Source organism: Limanda limanda, chromosome 6 (genome assembly GCF_963576545.1).
Source record: "Limanda limanda chromosome 6, fLimLim1.1, whole genome shotgun sequence".
In the NCBI taxonomy this organism is placed as follows: Eukaryota; Metazoa; Chordata; class Actinopteri; order Pleuronectiformes; family Pleuronectidae; genus Limanda; species Limanda limanda.
In genome coordinates this window covers 872,659-898,537 of record NC_083641.1, presented here as the reverse complement: position 1 = coordinate 898,537, position 25,879 = coordinate 872,659, and the positions used below count along the sequence as shown (strand labels likewise).

Below are 25,879 nucleotides of genomic sequence, written 5' to 3'. Positions count from 1 at the left end.
GATGTGTGTGACTTACTGATTATTATTATTACTTTCATGATTTAAGTATTTTTCTTTTAGCATGGGAGAAACACATATTAATATACATATGTTTCTTTTAACTCCTAAATGTACATACAGTTCTGTCACACATACCAGCAAGGAACTTCAAAGGGAAGATGGTAATAAGAAGCCCAAGTCACAGTTTAGAAAACGTGGGATTGATGATTATTATTCATGTATGTGTGTTGAGGGCGTTTAGGGGAGCTGCAATTAAGTTAAAGTGTATAAAATACACCTTCAAATTCTGCTATAACCCTCCCACCCAGATGATTTAGAAAATACAATAGGGAAGTGTGACGGAGCAGCTCCAGGGGCTTAACTTCCACACTATTAAAATAGGTTCCTGTTTTGTTTTTTATTCCATAATAATTCGTTAAAATTCTACTCTTTATAGTGTATGTCTCTTTTTCACACAGGACAAGAAGAGCCATTAGTTTAAAGATGTATTCATTCAGTTGAATAAGAGTTTTAGGGAAATTTAAATTATTGTTGAGCATTGATGTCAGCCTGTATTTATTCCTCTTATATGCACTACAATATATATTTGCAGTATTTTGTGACATATAAATCATTGTCACCAGTTTGTTTTTTTTCCATGAATTAGTTTTACTCATAATATTGTTAATTTTGTTAATTAAGCCCAGTGGGAGGGGCAAAATGTATAAACGGGCAGCTTCAAGCACTTGCCAAGAGTCAGAGTCAATCAGGTTACAGAGGAGGTAACGTCGGAGCTGATGTGGGAGTTAGGGAAGAACTCTTGTTGGTGTTTTTGTAAACAGCAGTATTTTTTAAACCAGAATAATTTTCTTCTTGTGTTTTTGATTCAATTCTATCCGTTTAAATTTTTCTTGAAAATATGTCCACACGCACCTCTGGAGGCTGGCTGTAAATAAATTGAAACCACCACCATTTTCCAACTACGCCTGTGTTTTGACATCTTTTTGAGGAGTTTTTAAGAGAAGCATGAAGTCATGGACTGACAACGGCAGGGGCGTAATCCCATTGCTACATAGTGTGTAAAGTGGAGGGTCAAAGGATTCGATGGTGACTAATTGACCACAGTCAATGTTACAGAGTGAAACACATCAGAGCGAGAATGCATACTGTTAATGTGCACTGTATATACCCCAGGATACACCCCAAGTAGTAACCTCATTTTATCATTAAATTTTATACCATATGTTGACGACTGGTTAAGTTGAAGAAGTTAATGTTATTTGTTGCAAAATTTAAAGCATTAATACACTACATTATGTAATTTTCTGACACCATAGATTCATGAGATTATGATGACATTCCTACCATAAGATTATGAATGACTTTTCAATCTCCAGAGACTCCACTTTAAGAAAGAAGTGACATTTTATAGAAGTCCCTGAGAAAAGATTCTACCTCTCACTTGATTTATAACAACAGTTCACACCTGAGTTTATGGTCACAATCGCTAGTTTCAAATCTTGTTCAAGACAACTTAATTTTCTTGTCAATTATGGTCCCATTTAGAGTAACAAAAGACGATAAGAAAAAACAAGACAAGATAAGATAAGATAAGATAAGATAAGATAAGAGAATCCTTTATCAGTCCCACAGCAGGGAAATTTGCTGCATTACAGCGAGAATGAGGACAGTCAAAATAAGTCAGTAAAGTAATCATAAGTAAACATGTAACACGCAAGTCAATCTAAAAAACGATATCAATTGAATATAATTAATATAAACAGAAAAAATACAGTGAGTGAGTAAATAGCTCACACCCGCTCCATATATGGTTAACCCTTATGTGGTGTTCATCATTGGGACCCATTTTCAATAATAAGCTAAAAGAAAAATGATGCTATTAATTACTGGCCTTTGCTCATTTTCTGTGTAGAGCATAAACAAGAACAGCAAACTGTCCATCTCCTTACACATTTATATTACATAGGTGGTGTTAAGGTCTTCTTGACCTGGGGGTTACAAGGAATTGAATTTGTAGGTGCTATGTACATTCACTCTGTCCTCCTCCTACCTGGGTCTGCAGTTCATGTGTGTTTGTATATGTGTTTATGTGTGCAGGAATTTTGTCTTTCTGCACCTGCAATTTTTGTTTCATTTTACCCTATATTTCCTCTCTCCCAGGTACAAATCGGGGGTGGGATACAACAAATGAATATATTTGCCTGTGTGGCTTCTTATCACATTCGATCAAGGTGGCAAAAAGATTCTCTGCTCAGAAGGCCTTAGTAATGATTTTTGAATTGAACAAACCTTCCTCATGAGATACAGGAAGAGGAAGAGTTTTTGCGAATCATATCTCTGTCAGCCCCCCAAAAAGCCTGTCAGCAGCAAGCCACAGGCCCCGCCCTGCAGGAGCCAATAAGTGGAGATATACAAATCAATCAATCAATCAATCAAGTTTTATTTGTATAGCCCACATTCACAAATCACAATTCGTCTCATAGGGCTTTAACATGGTGTGACATCCTCTGTCCTTAACCCTCAACAAGAGTAAGGAAAAACTACTAAAAAAACTTTTTAACAGGTAAAAATATGTAGAAACCTCAGAGAGAGCCACATGTGAGGGATCCCTCTCCCAGGACGGACAGAAGTGCAATAGATGTCAAGTGTAAGACAACATCGTCAGGATTAAAGTTGTTAGCAGCATCGATGAGGGTAAAAAATTTTCAATACTATGTGTGAAGCAGTCCTGCTGCAATCATCAGCAGCTAGCAAGATCACGATCCAGCATCAGGATGGGATCCACTATAGTCCACAGTCATTGTCCACTGCCGCCAGTTACGATCCATCATCAGCCGCCGCCTCGGTCGTGGTTCACCATCATCCGATGCCAACGCGACAAAGGATCCTCCATTATCACTGCGATCAGCCCGCACGATATAGAATCCACCGAACTGGATCCACCATTGCGACCTCCGACACGCGATCCACAATCATAATCCATGGTGCGGCCACAGCTGTGGCCCTGCATCCGCAGGCGCTAAGGCACAGAAACCCCGGGAAAGGGGTCAAGTTAGTAACATGTACTGATGAGATAAGAGTTACTTTGATGTGATAAGTATGGAGAAGAGGAAGGAGAAGCAGGAAAGAGAAGCTCCGTGTGTCATGTGTCATAAATTCCCTGTGCGTTTTAGCATCATCTGCCGCACTAATTAGCTCTAACTATAAGCTTTATCAAAAAGGAAGGTTTTCAGTCTACTCTTAAACGAACAGAGCGTGTCTGCTTCCCGAACTGAAAGTGAGAGATTATTCCACAGCAGTGGGGCTTGATGGCTAAAAGCTCTGGCTCCTACTCTACTTTTAGAGACTTTAGGGACGACAAGTAAACCTGAATTCTGGGAGCGGAGTGCTCTAGTAGGTTGATATGGTATTAACATCTCTTTAAGGTAAAAAGGTGCCATATCATTAAGGGCCTTGAAGGTGAGGAGGAGAATTTTAAATTCTATTCTAGATTTAACTAGAAGCCAGTGTAGCGATGCTAATACTGGGGAAATGTGCTCTCTTTTCTTAGTTCTCGTCAGGACACGTGCTGCAGCATTTTGGACCAGCTGCAGAGTCTTTAACGACTTACTGCTGGAGCCTGATAATAATGAATTACAATAGTCCAGTCTCGATGTAACAAAGACGTGGACTAGTTTTTCTGCATCTTTTTGCGAAAGGACATGTCTGATTTTTGAGATATTACGCAAGTGGAAAAAGGCAGTCCTAGAAATTTGTTTTCAGTGACTATTAAAGGACAAATCAGGATCGAAGATCACTCCCAAGTTCCTGACTGTTTCATTGGAAGCAAGGGCAATGTCGTCTAGCGCAGCTATATCATTAGATAATGATTCTCTAAGGTGTTTAGGGCCGAGTATTATAACCTCAGTTTTATCTGAGTTTAATAAGAGAAAATTGCGGGTCATCCAGGTTTTTATGTCCTTGAGACATGCTCGAAGTTTGTTAATTGATTACTTTGATCAGGTTTTATTGACAAATATAACTGGGTGTCATCTGCATAGCAGTGGAAATTTACCGAGTGTGTCCTGATAATGTTTCCTAGTGGAAGCATATATAATGAGAATAAAATTGGGCCGAGCACAGACCCCTGTGGAACACCATGGTTAACTTTGGTGCGCACAGATGACTCATCATTAATTTGTAAAAAATTGAGAGCGATCAGAAAAATAAGATTTAAACCAGTTCCTTTAATGTTAATTAACTGTTCTAGTCTCTGTAATAAAATGCTATGGTCAATTGTGTCGAATGCTGCGAGATCTAACAGAACGAGGACAGACACAAGTCCCTGATCTGAAGCTATTAGAAGGTCATTAGTGACTTTTGCCAGGGCTGTCTCTGTGCTATGATTGGTTCTAAACCCAGAGTGAAAGTCTTCATATATATTATTTTCCTTGAGAAACTCACACAGCTGATTGGCTACAACTTTTTCTAAGATTTTAGACAGGAAGGGGAGATTAGATATTGGCCTGTAATTTGCTAAAACCTCTGGGTCTAGGGTTGGTTTTTTGAGTAGGGGTTTGATTACAGCTATTTTAAAAGACTGTGGTACATAACCTGATGATAATGACAGATTGATTGTGTTAAGTAACGAATTATCAATTAGGGGCAGAATTTCTTTAAGTAATTTAATTGGAATCGGATCTAAGATACAGGTTGTTGGTTTAGAACCTGAGATTATTTTGGTAAACTGATCACGGGTGATCAGAGAGAAGCTGTCTAAGTAATGGGAAGGATTCTCAGCCGTTTCTGAGATCTCTGTTGTTGGGAGGGTATTAGTGCCAATTGAGGGCAAGAGATGGTTGATTTTATTTCTAATAGTTAGAATTTTATCATTAAAAAAGGTCATAAAGATATTGCTATTTAGGGATCGAGGAATACTGGGTTCGGTGGAGGTGTGACTCTCTGTCAGCCTGGCTACAGTGCTGAAGAGAAACCTGGGGTTGTTTTTATTCTCTTCTATTCGTTTTGAATAGTAGGCAGCTCTTGCTTTGTGGAGAGCCTTTTTATATTCTTTAACACTACTCTTCCAGTCTAGGAGATTTTCAACATTGTTGCTGGAGCGCCACTTCCTTTCTAATTTTCTTGATATTTGTTTCAACTCATGTGTCTTGGAATTATACCACGGAGCTAATTTACTATGTTTTACACATTTCTTTTTTAGAGGCGCTATTGAGTCTAATGTTAATCGTAATGAGTCTGCAGAGCTATCTATGAGGTGGTCAATCTCAATAGAGCTCGGGTTTTTAAAGATTTGTTGTTTATGTCGACGGATAATACGGTTATATTCTCCTAATGATGCACAGATTGTACAGACAGGTGAACTTCCTCAACAAGTTAGAGCAGGGAAAGATCTTAGTGCAGATTATTCAATGGAAAATAGAACACCTCAAGTCAGTATAACTAGTCCAGTTTTATTTTCAAATACGATAAAGGAAGTATTTAGTAAGGTAGACGGGTCAATTGGGATGTCATTATTTGCAGATGATGGAGTTGTGTGGAAAGTAAAGGAAGTTTTAGATTTTCAGTGAATAAAAATAAAGTATTATTTTCAACCTATAACAGAATTGTTGAAAGAATTAAGTTGTATGGAGAAAAATGTGAAAGTGTGGCCTGTTTCAAGAATAACAGCGTGTGTTTGATAGGAGGCTTATATGGAACATTCATATGAGAAAATTTTAAGAGAAATGAAAAAAAGTCCTAAACATTATCAGGTGTTTGTGAGGCACTGGGGAGCAAATAGGAATGCTCTGATTTATATTGCACTAGTCAGATCTTGATTATGGATGTGTCTAGTATGAGTCAGCAGCTAAGAGCTTGTAAGAAAACGTTGGACACTATTCAGGCTCTGAGGTTATGTTGAGGGGCCATGAAGACCACTCCAGTGTCAGCCTGCAGGTGGAAATGGGAGAAACTCTTCTCATAGTGAGAAGATCAGAACTTACATTAACATACTGGGCAGACATGAGGGGACATAACAATTTTCATCCAGTTAAGAGCTTACAGGAAGTATGTCAGAGAAAAAAGGAGTAAAGGAAAGAGTGAGAAAGAAAAACCAAGTAAAGTAATGATTAGTTCAGATTCCAGCAGTGCCGTTGAAGGCATCAAAAATTGTCACTTGGACACAAGACATGATATTAGAGATAGCACGTACTGTATTAGTAATAAAGAGAATTGGGATGAAATCAAGTTTGTATGGCTTTCCGCACAAATCTGTGAGGAAGGAAACTATCTGGCTGATCAAATTATTGCAAAAGGAGCAACAAGGAAAATAACTGATGATATGGCCGTAAATTATAAAAAGAGATGGCAGGAGGAATTGGACAGAATTAAGGGCAGATACTTTAATAGTATTAAAAAGAAATTAGGTGAAATGAGAACAGCCACCAGAGATAAAAAGGAAGAGGTGATAGTACCAAGAATGAGGTTTGGTCCCACAGGTCTAAACAGCCACCTGAAGATAATGAACAGGCAGGACACAGGCAGATGTGACAATTGTAATCAGCAGGAAACGATGGAACATATATATTTTGAGTATGTCAGAATCAGAATCAGAATCAAAATCAGCATCAGGTTTATTGGCCAAGTAAGTTTGCACAAACAGGGAATTTGACTCGGTAAAGTGGCTCTCAGTGTGCTTACACAGAATACACATCACAAAACAAAACAATACAATACAAACAGTCACAAAGACAATACAAAATACAAACAGTGCAACGGTCTAAGAAAAGAAGTGCAGGGATAAATATTAAACGGTATGTGTATTACGGTTATACAGTGAGGGTGAAATAAAATAAACATAATTAAATATAATTATAATATATATTATATATAATATAATATAATTTCGGGAGTAACTGTACAGTGTTTATTATAAAGATCCAGGGTTATTGCAAAGTGCCACAGTGGGTTGGCTATTCAGAAGTGAGACAGCGAGAGGTAAGAAACTGTTTTTGTGCCTGGAGGTTTTGGTGAACAGAGATCTGTAGCGCCTCCCAGAGGGGAGGAGATGTAATAGGTTGTGACCAGGGTGAGAAGGATCTGCAGTGATCTTTCCTGCCCATTTCCTGACTCTGGAGGTGTTCAGGTCCTGGATGGTGGGCAGGTTGGCACCGATGATCTTTACTGCAGACCTGACTGTCCGTTGCAGTCTGTTCTTATCCAATTCGGTGGCCGATCCAAACCAGACAGTTAGTGATGTGCAGAGAACAGACTCGATGACAGCTGTGTAAAACAGGATCAGCAGCTCCTGAGGCAGGTTGAGCTTCCTAAGCTGGCGCAGGAAGTACAACCTGTGCTGGGCCTTCTTTATGATTTTATTTATGTTGGATTCCCACTTCAGGTTCCGGGAGATTGTGGATCCCAGAAACCTGAACGATTCCACAGCCAACACAGTACTGTTGAGTATGGTGAGGAGGTGCAGTGCTGGGGGGCTCCTCCTGAAGTCCACTGTCATCTCCACGGTTTTGAGCGTGTTCAGCTCTAGGTTGTTTCGACCACACCACAGGGCCAGCTGTTCAACTTCCTGCCTGTATGCAGACTCATCATTATCCCTGATGAGGCCGATGACTGAAGTGTCGTCTGCAAATTTAAGGATTTTAACAGATGGGTCTCCTGAGGTGCAGTCGTTCGTGTGAGAGAAGAGCAGTGGGGAGAGCACGCATCCCTAAGGTGCACCAGTGCTGACTGACCGGGTGATGGATGTTATTTTACCCAGCCTCACCTGCTGCTTCCTGTCTGTCAGGAATTTAAGTAAATATCCATTCGGACTCACACTCCTTCCCAGACGGTGGCGGTAATGCGCCGATAAGTTATTTGGAAACCCTCATTAAGCACCAGGAGAGGAAGAAGACAGCCGCAGGCGGTGTTTGTTATGACTATATATCTATGGTTATGACCTGTTACGACAGAGAGCACGTCCTTCACTGCACTGCACAGATACAGTAAGTTTAAACTCAGAGTTTTTTAGGTGGCGACTGATCCGCTCTGCCATCGACCAGCTGCCCTGGCTCTGAAAACATATGGGGCGAGAGGAGCTGGTTGCGTTGATTGGCGATCAGATCTATCTATCAACGCCTGAAGGGATGATGGCTGATGGTATTTAGCTACATTCAGTCATATCGAATCTGGTGGAGCAGCATGTCCGCCCTTTCAGCATAAGTGAGTACATTTTAAAGCCTCAATTGCAAAGGAGTTAGTGAATCGGCCTCACGTGTCTGTTCTCCATATGCCTGTCTGCCCAAGTCCTCTGTGTAAGCTCCTAATTTACGAATACACATCAACACTATCTCTCCACAGGCTTTATCAGTCATCCCTCATTAATGTCAATCTGACTCTTTGAGCTGCCTAACCTGGAATTTCTCCCAGCCTTATCACTGCACGTTATGTAACATTACAGACGAGTTAGTCCCCATGCTCAATAAGAGTAGTTCAGGAAATGATTTGGATTGAGATATCAAAGACAGAATGGACCATTACACTGTCAAATTCTTGCAGAAGTACATATGGACTTTCATAGAGGAACAGAGATGATACCTTTTATTAGGTAGATGTTTAAATATTTTAAATACACTATCATGCTTTTATGAATGTTTATTCACATAACTTTATATTGGTTGCAGAAAGCTTAAAGACACTGAGCATTGCACAAGTTGATTTTTAACCCAAATTAAATTACATGCTGATAGGAAGATCTTTGTTACTTACTTTTTAGAAAACCCAACGTATACACGTCAGGGCCGGGTCTAGGCAGGGGCAAGAGGGGGCCTGGCCCCCTCAAATAAATGTTGTGCCCCCTCAAACTAAATCCCAATTTATAATAATAATAATATAATAAAGCACAATGCCCCCTCAAGATTTGTGGCTGCCCCCTCATACATGCCTGTCTAGACCCGGCCCTGATACACGTTGTGAAATTCCAAAAGTAGATGGTGCCAATCTGTTTAGACTAGTTAGATACCTGACATGCAGGATAATTTCTTACTGTGAGGCAGTGTTTAATTCACATGGTCACATTACTTATGTAGGAAAACAAAACGGGAACGTTTCCTACACCCACCTTATATTATGCTTAATGTAACTGTTCTCTTAACATTTTTATGACTAGCACAAGCCATGGTATGTTTAAATGTATATGTTTATACTGCTGTTTTTTAGATTTATCATTTTAGTGTTATAACATGTTAGCTAAAGGTGTACAGTGTATCCAGCAGATGTCAAAATCAAATAGGAGTCATGTTTGTGTCAAATGTGACCAGTGGTCCATTAAGTCCTGTATAGACAAACAGACACAACAGAAATTTAAACTGAACGCTGTAAGTTCTAGGGCTGTCGCTTTTTTCAAAAATCAGGTTTGGATGAATTTGATATGGTGCATAACAGCCCCACCTTTGTTTGTCACTTTGAAATCTGGACTCAAAATAGTACCACATGCTGCTTCTCAGATGCTTTCTTTTTGTGATTGTCTGCTCAGCACGGCTTTGCTTAGTGGCGTCCTCTTTTTTCAACGCAAACATGGTAACATTCCTGGCTTACTTAAATGATGAAGGGCAGGCAATAGGTCAAGCTGATAGTGTGGCAGTTATGTGGCATTATGAAATAAAGGAACAGTGAAGTAAATAAATGTCTTTTGAAAAACATAATTTTGAAATAAGTAATTGTATTTATTTATTTAAGTAAATGGATTCAATTATATATTTATCTTATGCTATATTTATATATTTATTGCCATATATTTTTTATTTCAGGGTTTACTTCATAGCCATATTTATTTATTTACCTACCTATTTACCTTTTAATTGTGAGTCAAACGGTATTCCATAGAGGAAAACATTAAACTGATATTTACATAAACAGTTGACCCCCAAGGAGGAAGGAATGGGACCTTCAGGTGGAGCATTGTTGATCCACACACCAGTGCAGCTCTATCGATATCTCATCAGATGTTGCAGACAGTTGCCGACCACAGTGATGCAGCAGCACTACAAACATGCCATAAGACAGGTGAGCAAGCTAAATGTTTTCCTTGTGATCTTATACAATTGAACATTTTGCACACAGACAAGTAATTTCCAAACCATCCAACAAGACTGAACTGGTTATTACATATTGATATCTAATATCTTCCTACAGTCAGTAACTAGATGGACTACTGAAAGGTCCTTGGTTTGAATGTGACTAGGCCTTTCTGTGCAGAGGTTGTCTGTGTTAACATCCTGCTTCAGTATCTGACGACGCCAAGACCTGTTTTATGCCCACTTCATCCTTGACTGAGAGAGTAATTTTTGATATCGAGCTAAGATTAACAGATTCTTTTCAGGTAGCCGTCATAGGTTCCCATGGACATTTTATTTACAGTATAAGCTACCAATAATTGTGTAAATTGTGGGTTCTACTCAACTAGACAGTAGTTCACTTGTATCACAACTTGGTTGTTATTTTTGTGTTGTTGTTTTCTAACCGATTCCTGCCATACGTTATCAGGACAGTGCACTCTCTAAAGTCACTGCTGGTATCCACACTACTTCAGGAAGGTTTGCTCAGCTGCTGCCAACACAGACACACACCAAGAGCAGTGCGTCGAAACTGTGAAGGATGTTTATAACACACAATTGAAGGCAGGTGATCTACTGCTTCTGCAGTGTTTACAAAGGCATTTTCAGAAATGAACTCCAGTGAATGTCTTCACAATGTTTTTATATCTGTTGCTTGTTAGAAACATAATCAACATGCCCACTTACTCGCTATGAACTCTGTGAGCTCATTCGGACATTCTCAAAGATTTAACTTGTGGGCTGGCCGGAGAAAGTCCTGAGGCTTTCACTCTGATATTTGCGTTTCCGCAAATAATCCCTCGGAAGAATGTCAGGAGATTATCCAGAGTTCAGTCCTTGTATGAAAGCAGCTCAAGTTTCCAGAGGCAGGACAGTGAACCGCTCTGTGCTCCTGATGCTGCGTCATCAGTGTGTGACAACCCAGAGTTGGGACCAGGAAGCAGAGCTGCAGTGCTAAACACTTCTCTGCGCTCCCTCTGGATCAGTCACCCAACCGCATAGAGACTGTCTCTGTCTACCGTCCGATTCAATTATTTAAATTAAACAATAACAGAGCGAGAACTCACAATAATCTTATACAAATTAACACAACCTCTGGAACAACACAGGAAACTAAGACTTTCAAATGTGGTCTTTTAAACATAAGATCCCTGTCCTCAAAGGCTATTTTAGTTAATGAACTAGTCTCAGACTACAATATAGATTTATTGTCCCTTACTGAGACGTGGCTGCATCCTGATGAATATGTCAGTTTAAATGAATCTACTCCCCCCAGTCATATAAATTCACACGTTCCCAGGGAACTCGGGCGAGGAGGTGGAGTTGCTGTTATTTTTAACTCCAGTCTATCAATTAATCCTAAACCTAAACTCAGCTACAACTCATTTGAATGTCTTGTTCTTAATCTTCCACGTCATCCAGGAAACACCAACAGCCAATCATATTTGCTGTAGTTTATCGTGCTCCTGGGGCTTATACTGAATTTCTAACAGAGTTCCCTGAGTTTTTATCAAACCTAGTCCTGAAGACCGATAAAATTATTATTGTTGGTGACTTTAATATTCATGTTGACAATAATAAAGATAGCCTGAGCGTAGCATTTATTTCAATACTAGACTCAATTGGTTTTAGTCAGTGTGTACATCAACCTACTCATTGTTGTAACCACACACTTGACCTTGTATTATCATACGGTGTCAAAATTGAACATTTAACAGTACTTCCGCGCAATCCAGTACTATCAGACCATAATTTAATAACATTCGATTTTTCATTATCTGAATATATGCCCCTAATAAAAAACTAATTTTCTAGATGTCTACCTGATAGTGCTATAGCTAAATTTAAGGAAATAATTCCGATCACATTTAAACCCGTATTATCCGTCGACATAAACAACAAATTCTTTAAAAACCCGAGCTCTATTGAGATTGACCACCTCGTAGATAGCTCTGCAGACTCGTTACGATTAACATTAGACTCAATAGCGCCTCTAAAAAAGAAATGTGTAAAACATAGTCAATTAGCTCCGTGGTATAATTCCAAGACACATGTCTAAATAGCAATATCTTTATGACCTTTTTTAATGATAAAATTCTAACTATTAGAAATACATCAACCATCTCCTGCCCTCAATTGGCACTAATACCCTCCCAACAACAGAGATCTCAGAAACGGCTGAGAATCCTTCCCATTACTTAGACAGCTTCTCTCTGATCACCCGTGATCAGTTTACCAAAATAATCTCAGGTTCTAAACCAACAACCTGTATCTTAGATCCGATTCCAACTAAATTACTTAAAGAAATTCTGCCCCTAACAGATAGTTCGGTACCTAACACAATCAATCTGTCATTATCATCAGGTTATGTACCACAGTCTTTTAAAATAGCTGTAATCAAACCCCTACTCAAAAAACCCACCCTAGACCCAGAGGTTTTAGCAAATTACAGGCCAATATCCAATCTCCCCTTCCTCTCTAAAATCTTAGAAAAAGTTGTAGCCAATCAGCTGTGTGAGTTTCTCCAGGAAAATTATATATATGAAGACTTTCAGTCTGGGTTTAGAACCAATCACAGCACAGAGACAGCCCTGGCAAAAGTCACTAATGACCTTCTAATAGCTTCAGATCAGGGACTTGTGTCTGTCCTTGTTCTGTTAGATCTCAGTGCAGCATTTGACACAATTGACCATCAAATTTTATTACAAAGACTAAAACAGTTAATTAACATTAAAGGAACGGCCCTAAACTGGTTTAAATCATATTTTTCTGATCGCTCCCAATTCGTACAAATTAATGATGAGTCATCTGTGCGCACCAAAGTTAACCATGGTGTTCCAAAGGGGTCTGTGCTCGGCCCAATTTTATTCTCATTATATATGCTTCCACTAGGAAACATTATCAGGACACACTCGGTAAATTTTCACTGTTATGCGGATGACACCCAGTTATATTTGTCAATAAAACCTGATCAAAGTAATCAATTAACTAAACTTCGAGCATGTCTCAAGGACATAAAAACCTGGATGACCCGCAATTTTCTCTTATTAAACTCAGATAAAACTGAGGTTATAATACTCGGCCCTAAATACCTTAGAGAAACATTATCTAATGATATAGCTGCGCTAGACGACATTGCCCTTGCTTCCAATGAAACAGTCAGGAACTTGGGAGTGATCTTCGATCCTGATTTGTCCTTTAATAGTCACTTAAAACAAATTTCTAGGGCCGCCTTTTTCCACTTGCGTAATATCTCAAAAATCAGACATGTCCTTTCGCAAAAAGATGCAGAAAAACTAGTCCACGCCTTTGTTACATCGAGACTGGACTACTGTAATTCACTATTATCAGGCTCCAGCAGTAAGTCGTTAAAGACTCTGCAGCTGGTCCAAAATGCCGCAGCACGTGTCCTGACAAGAACTAAGAAAAGAGAGCACATTTCCCCAGTATTAGCATCGCTACACTGGCTTCCTGTTAAATCAAGAATAGAATTTAAAATTCTCCTCCTCACCTTCAAGGCCCTTAATGATATGGCACCTTTTTACCTTAAAGAGATGTTAATACCATATCAACCTACTAGAGCACTCCGATCCCAGAATTCAGGTTTACTTGTCGTCCCTAAAGTCTCTAAAAGTAGAGTAGGAGCCAGAGCTTTTAGCCATCAAGCCCCACTGCTGTGGAATAATCTCTCACTTTCAGTTAGGGAAGCAGACACGCTCTGTTCGTTTAAAAGTAGACTGAAAACCTTCCTTTTTTATAAAGCTTATAGTTAGAGCTAATTAGTGGAATGTATGACACAAGACACACGGAGCTCTTTCCTGCTTCTCCTTTATTTTTTCCATCCCTAACACATCAAGGTAATTCTTATCTCATCACTACATGTTACTAACTTGACCCCTTTCCCGGAGTTTCTGTGCCTTAGCGCCCGTGGATGCAGGGCCACAGCTGTGGCCGCACCATGGATATGATTATGGATCGCGCGTCAGAGGTCGCAATGGTGGATCCAGTTCAGTGGATTCTGTATCGTGCCTGCTGATCGTAGTGGTAATGGAGGATCCTTTGTCGCGCTGGCATCGGCTCATGGTGGACCACGACCGAGGCGGCAGCTGGTAATGGATTCTAACTGGCGGCAGTAGACAATGACTGTGGACTATAGTGGATCCCATCCTGATGCTGGATCGTGATCTTGCTGCTGACCAGAGACTATGATTGCAGCAGGACTGCTTCACATATAGTATTGTAAAAATGTTTACCCTCATCGATGCTGCTAACAACTTTAATCCTGATGATGTTTTATTAACACTTGACATCTATTGCACTTCTGTCCGTCCTGGGAGAGGGATCCCTCACATGTGGCTCTCTCTGAGGTTTCTACATATTTTTACCTGTTAAAAAGGTTTTTAGTAGTTTTTCCTTACTCTTGTTGAGGGTTAAGGACAGAGGATGTCACACCATGTTAAAGCCCTATGAGACGAATTGTGATTTGTGAATATGGGCTATACAAATAAAACTTGATTGATTGATTGATTGAATGAGACATTTTGAGTGGTCAACTGACTTGAAAGATGCTATATCAGAGGTCTTCAACGTTTTTCAGGCCAAGGACCCCCAAACAGGTGGAGAGATGGAGCACGGACCCCCTACTATATATATTGCATAAAATTGTGTTTTATATTAAACTGGACCTAGTGTCATGTTTAACATAACTACCCTGATATTGTGCATTCAATACTAAGCTATTCAAATATTACACAGGTTCATATATTCATGTTTTTAATTTGAACATGTGCAAGGTACAGGGTGGCCATGCCACTGCCATTTATAAACATACAGTGGGTACGGAAAGTATTCAGACCCCTTTAAATTTCATTGCAGCCATTTGCTTAAATCAAAATGTTCATTTTATTTCTCATCGATGTACACTCAGCACCCCATCTTGACAGAAAAAAAACAGAAATGTAGAAATTTTTGCAAATTTATTAAAAAAGAAAAACTGAAATATCACATGGTCATAAGTATTCAGACCCTTTGCTCAGTATTGAGTAGAAGCACCCTTTATAGCTAGTACAGCCATGAGTCTTCTTGGGAATGATGTAACAAGTTTTTGACACCTGGATTTGGGGATCCTCTGCCATTCTTCTTTGCAGATCCTCTCCAGTTCCATCAGGTTGGATGGTGAACGTTGGTGGACAGCCATTTTCAGGTCTCTCCAGAGATGCTCAATTGGGTTTAGGTCAGGGCTCTGGCTGGGCCAGTCAAGAATAGTCACAGAGTTGTTCCGAAGCCACTCCTTTGTTATTTTAGCTGTCTGCTTAGGGTCATTGCCTTGTTGGAAGGTGAACCTTCGGCCCAGTCTGAAGTCCAGAGCACTCTGGAAGAGGTTTTCTTCCAGGAAATCTCTGTCGTCCTGTCCCTGCAGCTGAAAAACACCCCCATAGCATGATGCTGCCACCACCATGTTTCACTGTTGGGATTGTATTGGGCAGGTGATGAGCAGTGCCTGGTTTTCTCCACACATACCGCCTAGAATTAATGCCAACAAGTTCAATCTTGGTCTCATAAGACCAGAGAATCTTATTTCTCATACACTACGTTTACATGATGGCAGAAACCCGATTTCGGCCGAAATCGGGTTTCTCTATCCGTGGGGGGTTAACTGCTCTATCTCAGGGTACATGGCACTGAGAAATCCGACTCTTGTCCGAAAGCATTTCATACCCCGCTACGATAGGTGGCGCTGTTTTCATTAAAGCTAGTGGTGATCCTGCCATTTCCGCTTGACCTCGTCACCACTAGCAACACAAAAACAACAACAGCCTTCAACTCAGCATGCGAGAAAGATGACGAACGGAGAGCAAGGTGAAGCTACGTCCCTCTACATGATGTTGTGCATGTTTACTCTAGGAGTACTGCGAATGCGAACGGCGCATTTGATTAGAATGGTAATGGCGAGTGCCGGCCGGCACCGGGCAGCGACATTTTATCTACGTGTCGACTTCCGGGTCACGACCAGGGAGGGAGGGGGGGGGGCAGGATCTCAAGCATGCGCAAAGACGTCTTCTCCAGTTGTTGTCTAGCTTCCAGAGTTACATGCGCGCGTTGTCCGATATACAGCCAGATCCGATCTACTTATCTGGGGGTGGTTATCCGACTTCAGTCGGACACAAGAAATCTAGATTTGTGGAGTTACATGACATGGATCTTCGATTGAAACCGGACAACGCCAGAAATCGGGTTTCAATCGGACACATGTAACCGCAGTGAGTCACTGCTCGGACTGCTCGCTAGATCGGATTTGGCTGTATATCGGACAACGCGCGCATGTAACTCTGGAAGCTAGACAACAACTGGAGATGACGTCTTTGCGCATGCTTGAGATCCTGCCCCCCCCCCCCCCCCCCCTTCCCTGGCCGTGACCCGGACCATTCTAATCAAATGCGCCGTTCGCATTCGCAGTACTCCTAGAGTAAACATGCAAAACTTTCTACATTTCTGTTTTTTTCTGTCAAGATGGGGTGCTGAGTGTACATTAATGAGAAATAAAATGAACTTTTTTGATTTTTGCAAATTGCTGCAATGAAACAAAGAGTGAAATATTTATAGAGGTCTGAATACTTCCCATACCCACTGTACATCTTGCATACAACACTGAGCTATTAAAGTAATTCACAGATTCATGTTTTTATTTTTATTTTTTACAACTTTATTTATCATTTTTCCATGTTGAAAACATTTACATCATTAATTATGCATTTCTTACAAAAGTTGCGCACCCGCCCCCCACCCCAACCAGATGGCATCCCAACAAATAAATCCACAAAAACACTCACGTATCACACTGACAGACAGAACACCAAAAGAAGAAAGCAAATATAGACAGATACCAAAAAGAGACAGGCCAAAGGAAAAAAATAAATAAAATAAATAAATAAATAAATAATAATAATAAATAAATAAATTTAAAGAAAAGACTCAAACCAATATATGTTGATCATTATGTTCATAACACCAACATCCAGGACCTTTAACATAAGAAAAAAGTCCCAACAGTCAGTATATAAGCATTGAGAAGACTAGGAAGGCAATCAGAGAAGGAAAGAGGGAAAGATAAATACATATTAAATAAGAACAAGGATTCAGGCAAAAGGCAAACTCTTGATATGTGTCATGAACTGTGACCAGGTTCTGTCGTATTTAACCTCCGACCCGTGTACTGTATATCTAATTTTTTCCAGAGCCAATCCCAACATCACCTCTCTAATCCAATGAATATAGGCAGGAGGATTCTTCCCCTTCCAATTCAGCAGAATCAGACGTCGGGCATGCAATGATGCAAAGGCAATTGCATTTTTATGAAGACGGGACAGCTTTAGCTCCTCCCTTACTACACCAAAGATAGCTATCAAAGGGTCAGGCTGCAGTGTTTTGCCAGATATTGCTGAGAGTGATTGGAAGACTGAGGACCAGAAGCCATACAAAGATGGACATGACCAAAACATGTGTCCTAAAGAAACAGGAGAATATTGACATCTAGGACAGTTTGGTGTAACATTAGGGTATAATTTAGACAGTCTATCGTTAGAATAATGCAACCTGTGGACAACCTTAAATTGAATCAAGCCATGTCTGATACAGAAAGATGATGTGTGTATACGCTGTATGGTATTTTTCCAGGTGTCTTCTGGTATTACTTCTCCAACCTCTCCCTCCCATGCTGCCTTAATTTTGTCCCACGAATGAGGGCAGCCATCCAGAATTAAAGCATATATTTTTGATATTGCTCCTTTATTGAGTGGATTAACATTGAGCACTGAATACAGTAAATCTTTAGAGGGTGGGGATGGGTACCCCGGGAAAAATTTAGAGGCAAAACTTCGAGCCTGAAGATATCTGAAGTAATGAGACTTTGGTAGATTATGATCTTCACATAAAAATTTAAATGATGCAAAGCCATCATCGGTAAAGAGATCCTGAAAGTAGACCAAGCCCCTTCTGTGCCAAACTGCAAATGCCTGATCTATTTGAGATGGTGCAAAAAGATAATTAAACATTATTGGAGAGAAGCTACATATATTTGTCAAATTAAAATGTTTTCTGAACTGACGCCAGATCTTAATCGAATTTTGGACCACCAAATTTGAGTTCAGTCCAGGTGCTTTGATATTTACTGTGAGAGGGGCAGTTAGGACCGAAATCGGAGAAACTGGGAGTGTAGCTCCCAGTTCCATATCAGTCCAGACCGGACCCTCCTTATCTGCGAACATGGTAATCCAATGTGTCAGCTTGACAATATTAGCTGCCCAATAGTAAAATAAAAAATTAGGTAAACCCAAACCACCATCAGATTTCACTCTCTCCAGGCTTGCCTTCTTTATACGTGCAGGTTTTTTATTCCATATGAACACAGAAATAAAGCGATCCAGCCTAGCAAAATAGGATTTTGGGAGAAAAATGGGAATCATTTGGAATAAATAAAGAAACCTGGGCATTACAGTCATCTTCACTACATTTATCCGCCCTGCCAATGAGAGTGGGAGATTTGACCACCTATCCAAATCAGTTTTGGTACGGTCCAAAATCGACCTAAAGTTATACTGAAAAATAGCTTTAATTGAACCTGCTATTTCTATTCCCAGATAAGTAAATTTGTCATTTTCAATTTTAAAAGGCAAATTTTCATAACTGGTCTGTTTTGCCAGATTATTCAGTGGAAATAATAAAGATTTTGACAAATTAACTTTATACCCCGATATGCTACTGAACTTTTGCAACCAGTGGAGAAGGTAGGGCATGCTCTCAGTTGGGTCTGATATTTGCAAAAGCAGATCATCAGCATAAAGCAAAGTTTTATGGTTTGTTTCACCCCTGGATATACCTTTTATCCTGTCATCTGATCTAATAGCAATCGCCAGTGGTTCAATTGCAATGTCAAACAGAAAAGGCGACAGACAGCAACCCTGTCTTGTACCTCTGTGGAGCGGAAAATATTCCGAAATCAGGCCATTTGTCCTGACTGCCGCCATGGGTGTTGAATATAGGACTTTGATCCACTTACAAAAAGTTGGCCCCATTCCAAATTTTTCTAAAGCTGCGAAAAGATAGGTCCATTCAATTCTGTCAAACGCCTTTTCAGCGTCAAGGCTTAGAATAACTTCAGGTTGTACTGTTGAATGGGGGGAAAATAACACATTAAATAATCTTCTCACATTAAAAAATGATTGCCGCCCAGGAATGAAGCCTGTTTGGTCCTCATTAATAATGGTAGGAATAACAGGGTCTAATCGTTTTGCAAGAGTTTTAGTTAAAATTTTATAATCACAGCACAAAAGACTTATTGGCCTATATGAGCTACACTGTACAGGATCCTTATCTTTTTTTAGTAAAACTGAAATTGTGGCCTGGGTAAGCGTTTGCGGCAATCTTCCATTAGCCAAAGATTCATCATAGACTGATTTCAGAATAGGTGCGAGTTTTGAAGAAAATTCCTTGTAAAACTCTGTGGGGAATCCCTCCGGACCTGGCGCCCTTCCTGTTTGAGACAATCTGATGGCACTCGTTATTTCCTCAAGCGACAATGGCTGCTCTAGAGATGACTGAGCATCTGGAGAAAGCCTTGGGGTATCAAGAGAATCAAGAAACGAGTAAATCTCAGATGAGCTACTATCTACCTCTGACTGATATAGAGTAGAATAATATTGCTTAAACTGGTCATTAATGACTCTGGGACTGCGAGATATCGAGTCAGCGCCTGTATTAATTCCTGGGATAATTTGTGCAGTTGACTGCTGTTTAAGTTGAAGTGCAAGGAGTCTCCCCGCTTTATCTCCATGCTCATAATATACCTGTCTAGATTTAAAAATATTTTTCTCGGCTTTCCATGTCATAAGCTTATTGAATTCAGTTTGCAACAGTAATTTCTCCTTAAAAAGATCTGGTGTAGGCGAAAGAGCATAACACCTATCAATATCTGAAATTTGTCAACAAGCTCTTTAAGTTGTTTGGAACGCTCCTTATTCCTATGTGCCACATAAGAGATAACTTGGCCCCTAATATAGGCTTTCATAGACTCCCATAAAATTCCCCTTGAAACATCCTGAGTATCATTAATTTCCAAAAAGAAGTCAATCTGATTGTTGAGAAATGTTCTAAAATGTGTACATAAAAGTAGCTGGGGGTCAAGCCGCCAAGTTCGTTGAGGCGCTACATTGGCTGGAAAAACTAGATCCATCTGTACTGGGCTGTGGTCTGATAGCACTATACTGTGATATTTACTGCTGGAAATTAAGGGGAGTAGCTGGTTATCGACAATGAAATAATCAATCCTGGAATAACTATGATGAACGGAGGAAAAGAAGGAGAATTGCTTCGTAGTTGGATTTTTTGTCCGCCAGGGGTCTGATAAGCCATAAGAGTAGAGGAGGGAATTAACAACCACTGCGGCTGATGAGAGAGAATTATTTGCCCTTACACTCGACCTGTCTAGCTGGGTATGAAGGACGCGGTTGAAGTCTCCACCTAAAATTAACTTGTAGGAATTAAGGTCCGGAAGAGTTGAAAAAAAATTAAGAAAGAATTGTGCATTGTCCCAGTTTGGTCCATAAATGTTAGCCAATATTACTGGTGTATTAAATAGCTTGCCCACTACAATAATATATCTGCCATTAGCATCTGATATTACTTCAGAGTGTTCAAATGGGATCCCCTTTCTAATCAGGATTGCTGTTCCCCTGGCTTTGTAATTAAAACATGAATGATATATTTGTCCAATCCATTTACAACTTAGTCTTTTTTGGGAATTAATATTTAAATGTGTCTCCTGTAGCAATATTACATCAGGTTTTAGTGATTTCAGATGACTAAATATTTTGCTCCGTTTAACCATGTTATTCAGGCCTTTGACGTTCCAGCTAATGAACGAAATTGCTCCTTGTTGATTATTTGCATTATTCAGAATCATAGAGCAACAGTCTGTAGTGAACCGGCCCTGCATGTTGGCTATATCTGAGTACTTTAGTGCATGTTTGAGTCAAACCATAAACCACAAATGAAACCAAAAGAAAACGGACAAAAACAAACAAATAGACATATATAAACCCCTTACCATCCTGGACTCCCGGGCTGGTCTTCCTTAAACCTGAGACTGCCCTGAAAACTCTCCTCTCTCTTCTAAGCATATAACACGTCTACACTAACTTAAACTCTTGCATGAACTCTGCAAAGGCAGAACAAAAAATGTAAAAGGGCTTTCTTCTCGATACTATTCTTGCTGCGTGTGTGCTGGCACCATTTGTTCACAGGCTGATAAGGTTCTTAACACTTACAGTTGGAAGATTACCCCACAAGAAAAAAAAGAGAGTAAAATCAACTAGAATTAGTACTACTTGTGGTGGGTGAATTAAACAAATTTTTTACATTTTCATTTATATTCCTCAGATGACTGAAAGATGTCACTTAAACTTGTCCATAGTCCAAACATAAAATGCATCCAACTGCAGTGTGGTGACGACAATCAGTCAACAAAAACAAAAAAAAATCAGCATGTGCAGACTAGTGCAATATTAACACGCAGCATATGATACCTGTTATGGCCCCGTGAATTAACTCTCACTCTCCCTCCATCTCCCGTGGGTGCAGATTGGTCTCGATGTAGTGCTTTGCCTTGACCGGGTCGTCGAAAGATCCCCGCTCGCCAGCTGGGCCCGTGATCTTCAGTGTGGCTGGAAAAAGGAGACCGTACTTCACGCCCGCACACCGGCGAAGCAATCCCCTCACCTCGGTGAAAGCGGCCCTCTTTTTTCTGACGGCGGCTGAGTAATCTGGGTAGACGTAGAAACGCTTGCCTTTGTGGGTGATGGGACCTGCACCCATGGCCTTTCGAAGAATATCCACTTTCTCCTGAAAGTAGTGGAACTTGATGATTATTGGCCTCGGGGCATCCCCATCCTTTGGTCGCGGCTGCAGGCCCCGGTGCACACGGTCGAGCATCGGCGTGTAGTCGAGGGCCAGCGCTTCCTTCAGCAATTCGGCAACGGCACTCTCCGGTCGGATGTTTCCGAGTCCCTCTTCCACTCCAATCAGCCTGCAGTTATCTCGCCGCTGCCGGGACTCCAAATCATCGGTCTTATCTGTCAGCCGGACGACTTGTGTAGACAGCGTATTAACTTTAGCTTCAAGTGCTATAACTCGGTTAGCCTGAACATTAGCTTCCTCCTCGAGATCACCAATGCGAGTTGAGAATGTGGCGTTTTCTTTCCGAATTTCTTCCGTCACCCTCGTAAACTCTGCGCGCACCTTCAGGATTTCTTTCTTTAAGTCACTTGCCAAGCTGTCTATTTCCTTGTGCAGTTTATCTGCAGCCGCTGTCACAGACGATTCGATCTTTGTGAGCACACTCCGCTCCGACTGCTTAATGGCCGCCATGATTGCCCCGAGACCCGGCCCTGAACTTGCTTCCGCGGTCGGATCAACATCAGGCGAGTCCGTGGCGTCCGGCCCTGACTTCGGCTTTTGACATTTAGGCATTCTGAGCAGCTTAGAAATAAATAAAAAACGACTAATTCCAGGGACCTGGCACTTTAGAGACACTTTCGCACCGGAAAGGACGAGAAGGAGAGGAGGAATATTAAGTAAATGTTCAATCTAAGCAGAGCTCACCAAGACACGTCTTCACATGTCGCTGCTCCGCCGTCCCTCATGTTTTTATTTTAAACATATATGTAGAAGAGACAGTGAATCCTCATCTGTGGATGGCACACATACTCCCACATTAGTGAGATGACGGACCCCGATGGGTAGCACACAACTTATCTAATCTTGGATGGATGGAGGTTGTCAGGCAGAGGGTCAAATCAGCCTCACAATATGTTGGATGCATGCTAATGTGTATTGAAAGACAATTAAATTTGTGAAAAAAAAAAAAATTATAAAAAATTTAAAAAATTGTCTAATCAACCAAAGATTTCGCGGACCCCCTGCAGTACCTCCGCGGACCCCCTAGGGGCCGCGGACCCCCTGTTGAAGACCTCTGTGCTATATAACTTGTGTTCACTTACCATAAATGTCAATTACTACATCTCAGCAAAGAACTTTGATTGTATTATTACTATTATGTAAGATTGAAACAATTGAGGCTGAAACTACAGATTATTAATTCTTCTGGTTGAGAGTTTATGCACTTTTCATCAATGATTGTCTTTAGTGATATGAAATGTTTGTAGCAGACACAACATCTTTATGCTGTTACTAATTGATTAATTTGATGCCTTTGGCCCTATTTAATATTTAAAAGTAGTATATGTCAGTTGTATTTTCTACATTTATAAAAACACGTTCAGAACTTTTCTCAAATTAAACAAAGATAAAACAGAAATTCTTGTCATTGGTACTGATGATCAGAGACAAAACATTATCAGCAAACTTTGAAGTCTGGCGCATCACAACAAGTCAAAAGTAAAGAACATGGGTGTTACACTTGACTCAGAACTAGATTTTAATTCACCCATAAACAATTTCACAAAGATGTCCTTTTATCATTTATGAAAAGGGGGACTCATGCTTTAATACTTTCTCGTCTGGACTTCTGTAAATGCACTTGGTTCAGAATTACCGAAATAATCCATTGATCGACTACAACTTGTACAAAATTCAGCAGCCAGGGTTTTAACGAGAAATAGGAAAAGAGATCACATTAGTCCAGTTTTATCATCTTTACACTGGCTTCCAGTATCACTGAGATTTGTTTTTTAAATTATTTTACTTAAGTCTCCTACACCCTCATACATCTCTGTCTGTTTATCGAAATATGTTCCAATCCGTTCCCTCAGGTTGTCTACTGGCTTGGCTTGCTCAAAATACTCAAAACAACCTATAAAAAGTTGTGGGAAGCAGCTTTCTCTTGCTATGCAAGGAACAAACTCCCACCACACATCAGACAAGCTTCTTCTGTTGATAGTTTTAAGAAACAACTTCAGACCTATTTCTACAATCTTGCTTTAAATTCATTTTATGTTTTATTTTTATTCTTTCAATTATTTTCTTTGTCTTTATTTTATTGCTAACATGTTCTTATTGAACTCTTATTTCTTGTCTTTGCTTTTATTGATTTTATGGTAAACCACTTTGAGCTACATTTTATGTAGGAAAGGTGCTGTATAAATAAATCTATTATTATTATTATTATACTGAACTGCAAAGTCAATGGGAGGAACATTCGACTTTGTTGTCTTATTTTTATTTGAACTATCTACCCTCAGTGCGGTTTGTTAATCATGTGCTGCTGTGTGGTTGCAGGTATCAGAAATTTGCTGTAACTGGTCTAATTGCTTTGCTGTGAATTAATATGTCATCTCAGATCTGTGTCTGAGTCATGAAACAAGATGTGAATTAGTCTGGTGCTGTCAGGTCTGAGTTAGTTTCATGAGACAATTCTGTTTTATTTATTTCAGGCTTTTCACTAGGAACCCTGCTTTTCTGAGACTCCGTCATGAAGCACCTCACTGATGCTTTACTTTCTGTTCCCAGGGTTACAAGAGTCACTCGGATGAAGATGACCCAGAGCGGATCCAAATGATAATCCACAGAGCAGTAGCAGATGCTCAGTGGATTTGTGATAAAGTAAGGATGATACTACTATCACTAGTTGTTTGTATATTATCTTCCTTAACAAATAATACAATAATGAATTATCTTTTTAATTGACAGTATACCAAGAAGAAGTGATGCTCATGAGAAGAGAGGGTGTCCATTGCACTGCTGCACCTGACATGGTTGTAGGTCTCCAGTCGGTGGCTGTATTCATGTTAAATGGACTTATGTACCTGGCCACTGAAAGTGCTTTAACTTGGTCACATTCACACATTTGGGGTTTAGGGTTCAGTGTCTTGCCCAAGGACACCTCAACATGTGGAATTGAGGAGGTGGGACTTGAACCTCTGACCCTCTAATGCTGAGTTGAATAAAATATTTAAAAGTATAAATACAGTAGTTAGAATAAAATTTTTTGTCAATGTACAGTTTGTCTTTTTAAGGAATGATTATAGCTCAGTAGTCTTATTTAATATGTATGATCTGATGTCTACAGTGAATCACCTTAATTTCTGAGATGACTGCAGACATGCAGAGATTTAGACATACACAAAACTAAGTAGATGTATTAAATGAAATAAATTGGTGACATGCATCTCTTTTCTATCATCAATTCCAGCAGCAGCCAGTCTATACAAATAAGGTCAGCTAAGATTACAAGGCTTGATACAGAAGTGCAAAAAGTAACAAATGTTTTTTTCTGACAGCTCCATATCCACAATTGTACAAACAAGATAACAGTTAAACAGTATCCACCAGACTTTTGAACTTTCCTAAGTTTTTGTCAGAAGAATTGATATTATGATGGTTGTTGTGACACAGAGGTTTTCAAGAAATACAATCAAGTCTTGCAGAGACAAAAAAGCAACCCTAAAGAGTTTTGGAGGATGAACCGCACAGGATATGTTTTTACCACTGTTTGTTTCTGTGGAGAGAGCTAATATTTATGTTTTCCAAATCAGATGCAGAGGTCTTACTTTTCATGTGACAGTTGACAGATTCACTGAGATAAAAATGTGACCTGACAGGTCAGACTGTGGCTACTTTCTTAAAAATCTAAAGCAGTTCATGGAAATTATGTTCAAACAGTGTGTTAAAAATCTATAGTAGATTTCCATGCAAAAAAAGATATTGTTAAAAACTGCTCTCCACTCTGATATACATTTTAATTTAGATCCATGATTTGAACTTACTTGTTGAGCGCATAG

The 25,879-nt window shown here is 39.9% G+C and overlaps 1 protein-coding gene across 2 annotated transcripts; it reads left to right on the top strand.

Annotated features, from left to right (window-relative positions):
- The first annotated feature begins 7,877 nt into the window (after nucleotides 1–7,877).
- On the top strand, nucleotides 7,878–25,063 carry lyrm9 (LYR motif containing 9). Of its 2 annotated transcripts, none has more exons than XM_061073011.1 (4): nucleotides 7,878–7,979; nucleotides 9,892–10,038; nucleotides 24,609–24,701; nucleotides 24,789–25,063. In XM_061073011.1, the coding sequence occupies exons 2-4, from the start codon at nucleotides 9,913–9,915 to the stop codon at nucleotides 24,804–24,806; spliced, it is 237 nt and encodes a 78-aa protein (XP_060928994.1). In that variant the 5' UTR covers nucleotides 7,878–7,979; nucleotides 9,892–9,912; the 3' UTR covers nucleotides 24,807–25,063. The 2 variants fall into 2 exon arrangements, with proteins under 2 accessions (XP_060928994.1, XP_060928995.1); XM_061073012.1 differs by lacking the exon at nucleotides 7,878–7,979 and adding an exon at nucleotides 7,986–8,196.
- The last annotated feature ends 816 nt before the right edge of the window (nucleotides 25,064–25,879 follow it).